Genomic DNA, 12,932 nt, shown 5'->3' with positions numbered 1-12,932 from the left:
ACCTCGCACATGCATTCCTCTTCCTCATAATCTTCTTCCCTTGACCCATCTACCTCCTACTCTGACTCTCATCTGCCTTAGACCATCCATGCTTGCAAAGAACAACACACAACATGGCACCTTTTACGTAAATCCTGCAAACTGATTGCAAATTCTGTACGTGGTTTTCTGTTTGTGTGTTTGGGTTTGGACTGCCCCCTCATCTCAAGTCTCCACTAAGTGTGGAGCCCATCCCCATCCCCCCCATCCTGTTCTCCTCTGTTGGCTGGCGCCTTGACCCGCTGGTGCGTTGGTGGTCCTCGGTGTTCGGGGCTGGGTGCTTGGGCGGGTGCCGGCGCGATCCTGGCAGCTGCTTCGCAGGGCCTGGGCCCCCATGGCTATGTCAGGAGCCGCACCGGGGGGTGTGGCGCCCCTGGGCCTCGGGTCCCTGGGGTCAATGGCTGGATCTGTCCCGGCGTAGCTGGCTGCCAGCAGAGCCCACAGGCTAGTCCCCGTGGTTCCCAGGGGCTTCGGCATTGTGGCTGTTGGGGGGTTTCTTGGGGCCTGTCTCTCCTCTTCCCTGGGATGGGAGAGGCAGATTTCGTGTGTTGGCCCTTCTTGGGCACCTTTGCTCTGGGGGTTCCTTCGGGCATCTGAGGTTTTTGTTCTCCTGGCATCTGCCTTCGTGCTCTATTGAGCATTTTTTTCATGGATAAACCTCACATACACAAGTACACTCTCACAAACACCTACAGGTGCTTGGATTCAGGTACTTACAGATTAAATTCTATTCAGAAAACACCTATTATCTTTAGCTGTCACTTTATACATGTCGTATTAATTAATACTGTATATTCTTCAGTAATGGTATCAAGGCGTTGGTGGTTTGTGCCTGTAATACTTTATCTGCTGGGTTTGCTGTTCTTTCTATATCTCTCTTTGCAGGTGTAGAAACAGACTCAGAGGATGTTATATTGCTCTCTCCCTTTCCTCTCCTCTTTCTCTTTCACCTTTTCGCATTTTGTCTCATCTCTTTCTCTCCTTTTTTCTCTCTTTTACCTTCCTGTTTTAGTGTCCATTGAACATGAAATAGTCCCAGCATAAATTATAATAAAGCTTTTTGCATATATAAATCAGGCTGAGCACTATGGCGAAAGAATTAAGGCTCCGCTTGTGAAAGCAAAATCTGTTGTGCTCTTTTTGGCATTAAGACAACAATTCTTATCGCCACATTTCCAGACAGATTCTTGTCTGACAACCAACCTTTATAGGAGGTCAAAGATGCAAACCTGAATAGTTACAGACTGGATAAAGAGACCCACTGTATAACTGTATATTTTCTTAGCTGCAATAAATCACAATAAACATATTAAGGTTTTCATTCAGTTATATTTTCAAAATTTCAGAACTTAGGTATTTTGCAATTACTTTTTCAAAGTAGAAGTTTAAATATACAAAAAATAAATATTTTGCCTTTCAATGATTTGGAAAGCTCACGTGATGGTGTCACTTACTGTAACCTTCTGTTTAACCTTCAAACATCAATTTGAGCTAAATGAAGGTAAACCTGTGGGTGTATTATAAGGTAACATCTCAACACTCAATTTCTTGATATGAAATCTCAGATATCATATCAGGAAGAGAACTGTGGATCTCCTCAAGCCTGGATCATGCTTGGGCACAATTTCCAGATATCTGATGGTGCCACGTTCATTTGTTCAAACTATGATATGCAGCTATAAACACCATGGGAATCTTTGGGAAGATGTTAGATTCTCCCAGAAAATAACATGTTTTGGTGCAGGTTGTGTGCATCAACTCCAGATCAGAAGCTGCTGGGTGACACTGGTAAGAGAGTGTCATTATCCATATTTAATGGACCATGAGAGAAGAAAGTTTCATTACTCCAAAAATGATACAAAAAGTCATATTACAGTTGGCAAATGCATTCAGGAACATAAAGATTCCTTTATATATATATATATATATATATATATATATATGGACATTTTGAGTAAGCAAAACAACAAACAAACAAAAAACCTCCTGACACCTGGCAGGATGTTAAAGACAACTGGGGTCTTTCATATAAAAATTACCTGAAGTATACAGCTGAATTAGTTGCAAACTGACTTAGGGTTTTTAGAGTCTCTATTAGAAAGCTGTGACCTTACCTGCCCTCTAAAAATATGTGTGAATCCTTGAACAGATGTGTGCATGCCAGGCGACCTATAAATGTGATCCAGTTACACCTGACCTGTCAGAAGGAATGGGCAAAAATACAGCAAACTATGGGAGAAAGTTGTGGAAGGATACCCAAAACCATTTGACCCAAGTTGTGCACTTTAAAGGTAATCCAACCAAATACTGAAGAAACTTCAACTAAAAAAATAAAATCAAATAAAAAATATTTTTCTGGCATTGCAAGAATAATTTAAGTCACCCTAAATGCTCTTAAAACGGAAAAGCTCGGTCGAGTTTATTTTGGACGGTGAGAATTTTTTTAAATTTGATCTTTTTATGCTCATCCCATTTTTCTATTAACTATTTAAAACAAATACAAATCAATATTTCACATGGCAAGATTTTTTTAAACTCAAATAATAATAATAAAAAAAAAAACGGACAATTTTTGCTCATTTCGCCACTACCAAAAAACAAACCTCGTGGATTATAGATTTCTTGTTATTGAAATCGTTGAAACAAGCACAATGTGCACGTTTAAAAAAAAAAAAAATCTACTTTAAACCAGCCACGTGCGTGCGCGCGCGTGCGCTGTGTGTGTGTGTGTGTGCGTGCGTGTGTGTTTTAGTTCCGACTGGAAAGCAGCGTCATTGCTCCTTTAAAATCAAAGCTCGCAGTTGCAGCGCAGCAGGGCATGGCCAGGCACCTGCTCCGAGCGCACGGAGCCATCCCCTGAGTTTCCCACCCCCCTGCAAGTCAACGCAAACAAGCGAGCCTCACACAAGTGACCTGCTGGGTTCTTTTGGAGCCACAGATTAGGGATTGAAGACACCTGCGCCAGGTCCCACTGCGTCCGAGGAAGCGCACCAAGGAGCCCCGGGGGGGACTGAGAGCGATCTGAAACCTGGAGGGAGATTCTCCGCAGCGCCGCTGCCTCCTCTTTTTTCTCTCTGAGATGCACCCTGCAGAAGGAAAGGGTTGGGACGAGGAGGATCCGCCGAAGGGAGGGATGTCTGAATAACAAGGAGAGAAACACCCACTTCTCCAGCCTGACTGGGTCCCAAAAGGAGTGAGAGAAAAGAGAGAAAGGAGCGCTTCAGGAGGAAGCAGCGGCAGCTCTCAGACGTCTTTTGGTATTCAGACGATCTCCTTTGGGGATAGGAGGACGCTTTGAATTCATGAGACCAGAGGTAGGAACGCGATTTTATTTATCATAAGCACGAGTCTTTGAAATGCGCTGCACTCAGAATGAAAACCAGATTGTTTGGCTCTGATTGTGCCTGGAAACTTTATTACGAACCAGTGAGCCGTAGGCTGAGGAAAACCTCTGATGCACCTGTGCGCTGATAACAGTTCAAATAATCCCGGGTAATTAACATCGAACTGAAACTTAAACAACCGATGTTATTAAAATTAAGACATCATTTTTGCACAAGAGATGAACACAAGTGTTGCCTTGTAACAGGGGCGGCTTCAGAAAGTTTTCAGAAGGGCTGGCCAAATGATGGTGGTGGGGGGGGGGGGGAGTCTATAAATAATCATGGGGTGGCACAACACTTGGATTGATTTTAATATTTTTGAGAGAACAAAGAGTACCTTTTTTTTTTCTTTTTAAGATTTTTGTAAAACAGCAAGTTGCTACACATTAAATCTCAATAAATCTCTTTTCCTGTTTTTACACAAAGAATAAATGTTTCACTGATCCTAAAATGTGTGTTATCAGCAGGGAATTATTCAGTTGAGGTTTGGCCAGTTTAGATTATAACTTGTTGGACTACATATATTTAAATGCAGCCCAGCCTCCTAAAAACACATCAAAAAGTGTTGGGAATATTACCTGACTACTCTTTAAATTGAAAAAAAAAAATTTTCAAATCACAGCCTAAAATCAGATGTTCTGCTAAAAACCATCAGTTCTATTTGAAATGATCCTCAATCTACAAACGTAAACTGACAGACTCTGATACTAACGATTTCCATCACTCCTTTGTTGATGAAGTTCAGTTCACCAAGTCATTGATGTCGTATTCTGTACACAATCCATCTATCTTTGCTGAAAAATTGTTCAGAAATAAGTTTTTAAGCAGAAATTGGGGTTTGGAGATTTCTCAGTGTGGTTTTGAGCATCTATATAGCACTGGAAAGGCATTGTTGAAGATTTTTAATGATGTTCTATTGGTAGTTGATTCTGGATGTTTTGTGATTCTTTTTTTTAATTTATATTTTTGGCACTTTATAGACCTAAAGGCAGCATTTGATTCAGAGAAACTTTAAATCCATTTCAGCATCTTTTTCCTGTGGAGTTTCTCAAGGTTTAATACTCAGTTTAAGAAATCATGGCATCCCTGTTATGCAGATGATGGTCAGATTTATCTCCGTATAAAGCCAAACAGTCCACGCTCCAGCCAGTCTCTTCTAAAGTGCTTAACGACATCAAAGCCTGGATGGCCATGAATCTCCTGAGCTTTGCTGAATTGAAACAGAGGTGATTTTAATAAGTCTTAACAGTAACAGTAGTTTCAAGTTCAACAAGCTGCTCACCAGTGTTTTGCTGACAGGTTTATTTTAATTACTCCTAGTTGTCAAACTGAAACCAGTCCTGACACAAAGATAATAATCCATGCTTCTGTCACAACTCGACTTGTTAATTGTAGCTCACTTTTTGCTGGGATCAGTCATGCCACTATTTCACACCTTCAGCTTGTTCAGAAAGCTGCTGCTCATCTTTTTTACGGATGCAGGCAAACACAGTCGTATCTCACCTGTTCTGTCTTCTCTCTAGTGGCCGCCTGTGTGCCAAAGAACTGATTTTTTTAAAATCCTTCCCTTGGCTTTTAAATGCCTTAATGGTCTTGCTCCTCCGCCCCTCTGCGTCTTCCTTCAGCCACATGTTTCACCACGCTCCCATCGATGAGCTGACCATCTTATGATGGTTGCACCAAAACTAGGCTGAAGCTCAGAGGAGATCGGACCTTTTCAGTTATGGCTCTAAAGTTATGAAACAAGTTACCATTGAATATTAGGCTCCTTCCCAGGCTGATTGTAAGTCTCTCTTAAAAAGACACTTATTTGCAGTGGCCAGTGGCTTTTGACACCAAATGAGTTGGTTTGTTTCTGTCATTTGAGTCTTTGTAGTCTATTTTATCTGCCAGGTTGGGTTGATCCCTCGAGACATATGATAAGATGTCTTTAATATGTATCCATCCCTTCTGTAATAATGAGAAGCGGGCAGGGGAAGAGATAAGGCAGGTGACAGAGAGGATGCAGAGAACAAAAAGAGAAAGGTGAAATGGGGAGATAGGGGGAAAGAGGAGAGGTACTCTTGTGTTTGCTCTTTTCGTCAGACAATAGGACTCAACAAATGTTCCCTCTCTGGACTGTCAATCAAGCTACGACCCCTCTCTCTGTCACTGTGTCCCTTCTTTCTTTATTTCTTTCTCTTTTTTTCTTCCTTTTGTTCATTTCTCAGCTCTTCTCTTCTTTCAAACAAGGTCTTCAACTCTTTCTCCCCCCCAAACTGCTCTGTGTAGGCGGGAAGCTCGACCACTGCTCTGCGGTGAGTCTAGACTACAGACTGCTGCTCTGTAATTGTAAAAAAAACAGGGGGGATTTTGGCATAAATAACTGATTCCAGATCAGTGGGTCGGAATTGGGTGGGTAAGGTGACTCTTGACCCCCCGGGAGTCTCAAGCAGCTCAGTGGCTTTCAGGGTCTTTATGCTTCCGCTTTTTCCAGATTTTTCTTTCAATTCTGCTCTACGTCATTCTTTTACCGACTCAAAATGATCCTTTCCTTTTCCCCCCTCTCTATGCAGGTCTAGACTGCTAATTTTGAGGATGTTGTTTACGGGAGAGGTCAGGTGGTGTTTACTGGTCCCCCTGGTTCTACTAGCCTTCGTTTCCTGTGACCCCAGTAAGGCTCAGAGTCAAGGTAAGAGCTCCTTCCTCATTTTTCACTGTCTGCTTTTCACCATCCCAATAACTACCCCCCCCCCCCCACCATACCCAGTCATTCAGGTCTTCCATATCATGTTCAGTAAACCCCCTCACTCCTCGTGTTTTCCTCCCACCATTCCTCACCTTAATGACCTCCAGCACCTACGCATCAGGCTCACTCCCCTCTACTGTTTCCTTCTCCTGTGCTTTTACCCTCTCAGGTCCCTTTGTCGTCTCTCTCCCTCTGCTTCTCAGACTCATATCAGATCAGATCACATCAGGCTGGTGATCATACCACTTCTGTATCATTATACCTTTTCACCCTGGGAGTGTGGCACCTTCTGTCAGTGTATTATGCTTTTAATGAAGGTGTTGTAAGGGTGTGCTTCCTGCTTTTGTGATTTCTCTGAGCAATGAGTTGCACAATGCACAACACCTCAGTGTGCTTTGCAATTAGATACGCAAGTCTAATTTGATCAAACCGCGTCTAATCAAGAAGTGATTTGTCTGTGTGAGCTTTTTAATCAGAGGATGTTAAGAATCCAGCTGCACTTTTTGACTTGTTGTTCTTGTCACTATGAGGCTGCTACGTTGAAAAGTTCTCGGTGTGGCGGCTCTTCTCTTTCTATCTGCTCTTGCTGCCAGGTTTGTATTTCGTGATGGGCGGTACTGAAATGCAGATTCCCTCTTGGGGGACAAATGAAGCAATCCAAATTAACTGGGATCATACACGTTGTTCATGTAGAAAAATCCATAATTTTCAAGACTTAAACGTTAAAAATTTAAGCTCTTTTAACACGCTTTTTAAAATATGGAACTAGAAAAATGTGCAGACTGTGAGGTGGGAAAACCAGAAGAAGGAAGTAAGGGCAAATTGATAACAGATGGACAACGGTTAGATGACGGATCATACAGTAAATGCATAAGGATGGATGAGTTTATGAATGTATGCTCTGTGTGTGGATGAATGAATGTACTGAATGGAAGGATAGATGCAGGGATCGGGGAATGGCTAGATAAATTGATAGACGCAAAGGTTTAGATGAATAAAGGAATCCGTATTATGGATAGAACCGAGAGACAAAGGGTCTTCGACTCCAGTCTTAAGAGCTCCTGTCCTGCACCTTTAGGCGCGTCCCCATGCCAACACACCTAAATCAAATGAATGACTCCAGTCGTGTTGAAGCAGGCATGGATCTAAAAGTTGGAGGGCAGTGGCTCCTGAGGAGTTGACTTAAAGACCCCTGCTTTACACTCTGGGAAAGTGAATGACATCTAGAAAATATTTTTCCATGCTCAATTCTTCTATACTTGTCTAGACCTGAAAATGTCTTAAATAAATTCCTATATTTATATAGTTCCAAACTGCATGTAGAAATCCTGCATTATTCATACATCAATTGATATATATAGATATGGGATTATTTGCATTTGGTATTTACTGTCAAAAGTACTGATCCTCTGTGGCTAGCAAGCACACGATGCATCTAAAATATTTAGCTCTTCTCTTTTTGCATATAATTACACAGATTATATGTAATTATATATGGGTCTGGGTCAGGATTCCCAGTCATAGTGGAGCTGATAAGCTTCAGGTCTCCTTTCAAGAATCTCTCCACACAATATCAAAAGTGCATGCTTTAATTAGTTTATCAACTATGAATGTTAACTATTAAAAACATCTCACTGGAATTTACAATGTTTTGGTTTCTCTTTTGGGTCCTAAATGGATTGGGTGGGTCTGCTGTTAACATCTGTTTACCCGCTGTAAACAAGCTTTGTTTTACAGTTACATTGAGAGTTTTCTGTTTAGCTTTGCTTTTAGACCTGTGCTGTATTACTTAGGTTTCTTAAACAGATTTTTCCCCCCTTATTTTTGAGAAAACAAAATTCTACATGGTAGGCTGGGCGATTACAAGTATCAACATTTACCAAGGTTTTGAAAAAGTAATTATTTCCGATGTTGTGGTCTAAAGCTGTGTTTTAGACATGATTGAAAGTGCTGAAATTATCATATTTGTCTTGTTTTCTAGCATAAAGTAGTGCAGTGTTGCCCCTCCCCCACCTGTTTCTCCCTTCCCGCTGTTAGCATGTCCACCCCTTAGATATCCTGAAGTATTATCGTTCTCTTCATCATTTCCTGTCATTATCTGTATAAGTGATGGTGGTATTCTGAATGACTGCAGCTTTATTTCTCCTCTTGGGTAGCTCTTGATGACAGAAAGCCATGATGCTACCATGTTTACATCTGGACCTATACTTTCCTTGCCACTGAGCCCTCTAGCCAAACTTAGACACTTGTTTGGCTATTTCTGTATAATCTATTTTTAAATCAATGGATAACCTTATCAAAAGTTTAAAATCCTATTTGTATGGCCAGAAATACTCTAACCCTAACTATGAAATTCTACTCTGTTAAGTAATTGTTTTTTTTTATATTCTTCTTAATATTCCACCACTGTTGAAATATCAAAAAGTTGTATTTCAGTTTTTTGTTTTTTAATTAATTAGCACAATTTCTGTCTGTTTTTTTTCTGTAATGATGGGGTGCTGAGTGTACATTAATGAGAAATAAAATTAACTTTTTTGACTTTAGCAAATGGCTGCAACAAAACAAAGGGTGAATAATTTAAAGAAGACTGAGTACTTTCCGTATCCGCTGTAGAAAAATAGATTTCTGATCTGACCATTTTTGAGCAAAGAGACAAAGCTCAAGGGTCACTCTTAATATGTATGGTTATTTAATTTTATACATCGCATTATAAGTATTCTAGCTGAGACGCAGCACTATCTATGCTGTGCCAGTAGGAGATGACGTTGAAATGAACATCAGAATTCAAACACAGTAGATTCTGAGCATGTGTGATGGCCTCCTTACACTGACCTGGATCTAATAAACCTAGAACGTTTATCAGATCCAATTGCATCCATGCTGATCAGATTATGAATCAGCATTAACCACCTCTCTCATTCGAATTACATTTTCATTCCGATTGAGCTTAATCCGATCACAATATTCCAATTGGCTTGTTTACATGAAACATTTTCATTCTGATTGGCCCTTTATTCTGATTACTTTTGTCTATGTAAACGTGGCTCGCAAACAGGCGATCCGGACAGTAATTGATTCAGAAATCCAACATATTTAGTTTTTTCTTTATTCGTGGATCAGCACCGTTCAGGAGCCTGTAGAGCCTCTCGTATCGTGACGGCTCTGGTTAGTAGACGTAGGTCGTAGCAGCTGTGACACTGTAAGATAGTCATTCTACACATCTGACACTCAGATATTGATCACAGGTTATTTCTGGTTGTAAGACGCTAAAGACGACCGTCCATGGACGTGTCTCCCAGTGAGAAGTAAGACCACAGATTTAGAGCCACGACCAACAATTTCTCAACGATTTTCCTACAGTCGTCGTCTTTCGTCTGCAGCTGCCCAAAATATTTTTTACGGACATTTTTTTTTTAACAATTTCTGGACTGTCAGGCCAGACTTAAAACTCTTCACTTTCTTTCTAAAAATCTCAGATTTTGTCACAAAACATTTATTTTTCCTGTTGATATGGTGCAAACGCAGGAGAAAATGTTCCTTTTGTAAACTGAGAAGGCCCTTTAGCCCTTATTTTTTTACCTTAATTTCTTTCTCCCATACCCCGTCCCATCTTCCCCCTTGCTTACTTCTGTAATTTTTTATTTGTTTGTTTTCCATCCATAGTGTTTTTCTGAACTCTGATCAGAATTTTCTTCCTGTTCTTCTTGCCGAGATGGCAGCAGATTTTTACATCTTGATCCTAGTCAATCTCAGGTCAATACGAGCGACCTCCCAGGCGCTGGAGGAAGCGTTCTCCCGTTCGGTCTCTTCATTAGGGAGGGCATGACAGTCATTTAAGTCTGCTGGATCTCCGTCTGTAAGCTGCAACATCTGGTAACAGCGGATTGGAGCTTAAGGATTAGAGAGCGCTCCGCTCATTCAGGATGTTTGTATATACAAATGAAACGTCTTGAGGAAGTCCCTCCAAAAGAGTGGGCCAGACCATGAAGAAAGCTTTTTTTTTTTTTTTTTTTTTTTTTTTTTTTTTTTTTTTTTTTACAAGACAAGAAATGCTCCAAATGGTCTGGAGCTGAAGCAGGACGAGCCGTTCTTGGACCGTTTCTCCACTGGTCCATCTTTTGTTAGTCTGTCATGTACTGTTTGCAGTAAAATTTACTAAAGTTTGCATATAGGTTGCTACCCAAGCTTCTTCTTTTTTTTAACTTAGTGCTTTGATTTCCCCCTGTCTGCTCCTTAACCAACATTTACTGTTTCAGAATGCAAAGCTGTCTCCTTCTGACTGATTGCTTAAAGCTCCCGCAGACATGCAGTAAATATTTATCCAAAGTTGCGGATGCTTTCATTCTAACCATTTGTAAATGCTGTCAGCTTTAGGAGATGTACTTATGACGCGGGTTGTCGGCACGCGTTTGACCTGCATTCATCTGCTTCCCGCTGTCAGCAAAAGCTTCTAGTCTGTGGCGTCTCCTGCATACGCGTCACTGCTAAACCCGAATGTTGCATCTAAACTGCATCCAACCAGATTGAAATTAGCTTAAGCTCCTGTTTCACTCCTCTGTCTGAACGCAGGCTCGGGCTGTGATTAGACACGGCAGAGCTTTGAGGCTAAACGAGAACATCAGCAAACTATTATGCTCACAGCGGTACTGCTGACAAGAAGATTTCATACTATATTTAGTGTAGCAGCAAAGGCTGTAGGTAGCCGGCACTGTTCTGGAAATAGACATTTGGAAGGGAGAGAGGAAGGAAACAATTACACCATTCGCACATCCCTGGAATTTCTATGGCGCTTAATTTTTCATGTAAAACTCCCGAGCTTCAACATGCAGGTGGGGTTCTACAAAAGGTCAGGAGGTTTCTTCGTCAAAGTATTAGGATTCAGCCTCATTGTTGTCTGGTTTAATATTCCTGAATAATCTTTCCAACTGTGTTACACTTTTTTTTAACCGGGTCGTGGAGTTAATGGGCCCAGGAGAGAAACCTTGACATCCACACGGACTCTCCAGCTTAGTCTGGAGGATCCCAAGTTATTCCCAGGGAACAATATTGTCCCTCCAGTGAGATCCAGGTCAACCTTCGGGTCTCCTTCCAGATGATTTTGCCCGCAGAACCTCCAAATGAAGGCAGCCAAGTGCCATCTTTGCTTGAACCAACTCGACTGACTCTTTTCAGCTGAGGAGAAGCAGCTCTATTCTGAGCTCCCCTGAATAACGGAGCGCCCTCACCTATCTCAGAGACTAGGTCCAGCCAGCCAGCGGAGGAGGCTCATTTCAGCCGGTTGTATCTGGGGATGTCACCTCTCGGCCACAGATGAGGACCAGAACACGGGGGTGTTATATTCAGAGCTTCAGGGCAACAGTCTCTGCCTCAGGAGGAGTAGTTCAACTAGCTTTATGTCTTATTCATGGATGATGGTAAGATGGACCGAAGGATTGGTGCCTCGTTTGCAGGCGTTGCTCTGGTCTGCAGTTCCGAAGAAAGAGTTGAGCAAAAGCAAAAAAATAAATAAAGCAAAGCTCTGAAATGATTTTTGAGACCGTTTGAGAAAAATATAATTTTAGCACACAATGGGAGCGATAGGAAGACAGATATTGGCACCCACTATAGGTATAATGATACACTTAACTAAACTATCAAGATAAAGTCATCACTCACTAGTACAAGTAGTGAGACGAGCTTTACGTTGATCACAGGGAAACTCTGATTTAAAAGAGAATGCATCCATGTCTTTTTACGGCTTTTTGTTTGGTGCTACAACTGAAAATTAGTAGATTAAGCTATCAAAAGCAGCCCACACAAAACGGATGCAAAATGGCTTTTAATAATAGCATGCAGGACCCTGAAGACCTGCCTGCTTGTTTTATTTAACTAACAATGTGCAGTGGAGCTGTAGTAGTGAATTCATGGCAAGCCAAAGGGTCGTAGACCAACCTGCTTGCTGTTTTGGCAAGCCCTTTGTGTATTTATTTAGTCCATGCTTGATATCAATAATCATTTTTATACTACCTTGCTTTCCATAAATGCTTTTCAATGCTTGATTGAGTTTAATAGACTCAATTAAATATTAAATCAGTTAGCAGTCCTCTAACCTTGGTGCCAACCGTTACTCAAGGTACAGGCTTTTTATTTAGTGTTTTCACCTTGGGAAAAGGTCATTCTGTTCTGTATTTTATTTTGTAGGAATTAAGGGTCAAAGTCGTTGGATAAAACCTACAGAAAGGTATTTGTTCTCCTGTCATTTCTGGTGTGGAACGTTGTTGTATATCATATTAGCGACTGCTGCTGTTTAGGAAGAGAAGAGCCGTGAGCTCAACAGAATAAACGCTTAAATTGTGTTTCGAATCTCATCGTGAAAGGCTTATGATACAATATTTTAAGTTGTTATATTTTATTTGCAAAGCATTATTCCCATATGTCATCCCAAATTATCTGATCTCATGGAATAGTATTCCAAGTGAATCTGACTGAGTAGGGATTTAAGTAGCGGTGTGCTGCTCATGCATCCTTAATGCATCACAAAGATGGCACTTCTCCTTAATCATATCTGCCACACAGCAGGTTTATCAAACCCAAGGGCTCACCAGTAACCAAATGTTGTATTGTTGTTGAAAAACGTGGAACCATAGAGCCACAGTGCTTGCAAGGTTAATTTTTGTCATCGTATCTGTCAGCCTTATTTTCTGTTTCACAGAATCAAAATCTACACCATTTTGTCCTTTATGCTGTTAAAGCATGACCTTATTAAACAGTTATCCAAAAACATATAAAAAAGAAACATTCCA

The 12,932-nt window shown here is 41.1% G+C and overlaps 1 protein-coding gene across 2 annotated transcripts in view; it reads left to right on the top strand.

Annotated features, from left to right (window-relative positions):
• Positions 1-2,835: 2,835 nt before the first annotated feature.
• Positions 2,836-12,932, top strand: part of col14a1a (collagen, type XIV, alpha 1a) — a 201,746-nt gene continuing 191,649 nt past the window's right edge. For both annotated transcript variants that reach the window (XM_036131224.1, XM_036131229.1), the window contains exons 1-2: positions 2,836-3,353; positions 5,978-6,093. In XM_036131224.1, the coding sequence (XP_035987117.1) occupies positions 6,000-6,093 (94 nt within the window). In that variant the 5' untranslated portion in view covers positions 2,836-3,353; positions 5,978-5,999. The remainder of the gene's footprint in view (positions 3,354-5,977; positions 6,094-12,932) is intronic.

Source organism: Fundulus heteroclitus, chromosome 3, assembly GCF_011125445.2.
Source record: "Fundulus heteroclitus isolate FHET01 chromosome 3, MU-UCD_Fhet_4.1, whole genome shotgun sequence".
NCBI classification, from domain to species: domain Eukaryota; kingdom Metazoa; phylum Chordata; class Actinopteri; order Cyprinodontiformes; family Fundulidae; genus Fundulus; species Fundulus heteroclitus.
Note: the sequence above shows the minus strand (reverse complement) of the source record. Positions and strands in the feature narration are given on the sequence as shown.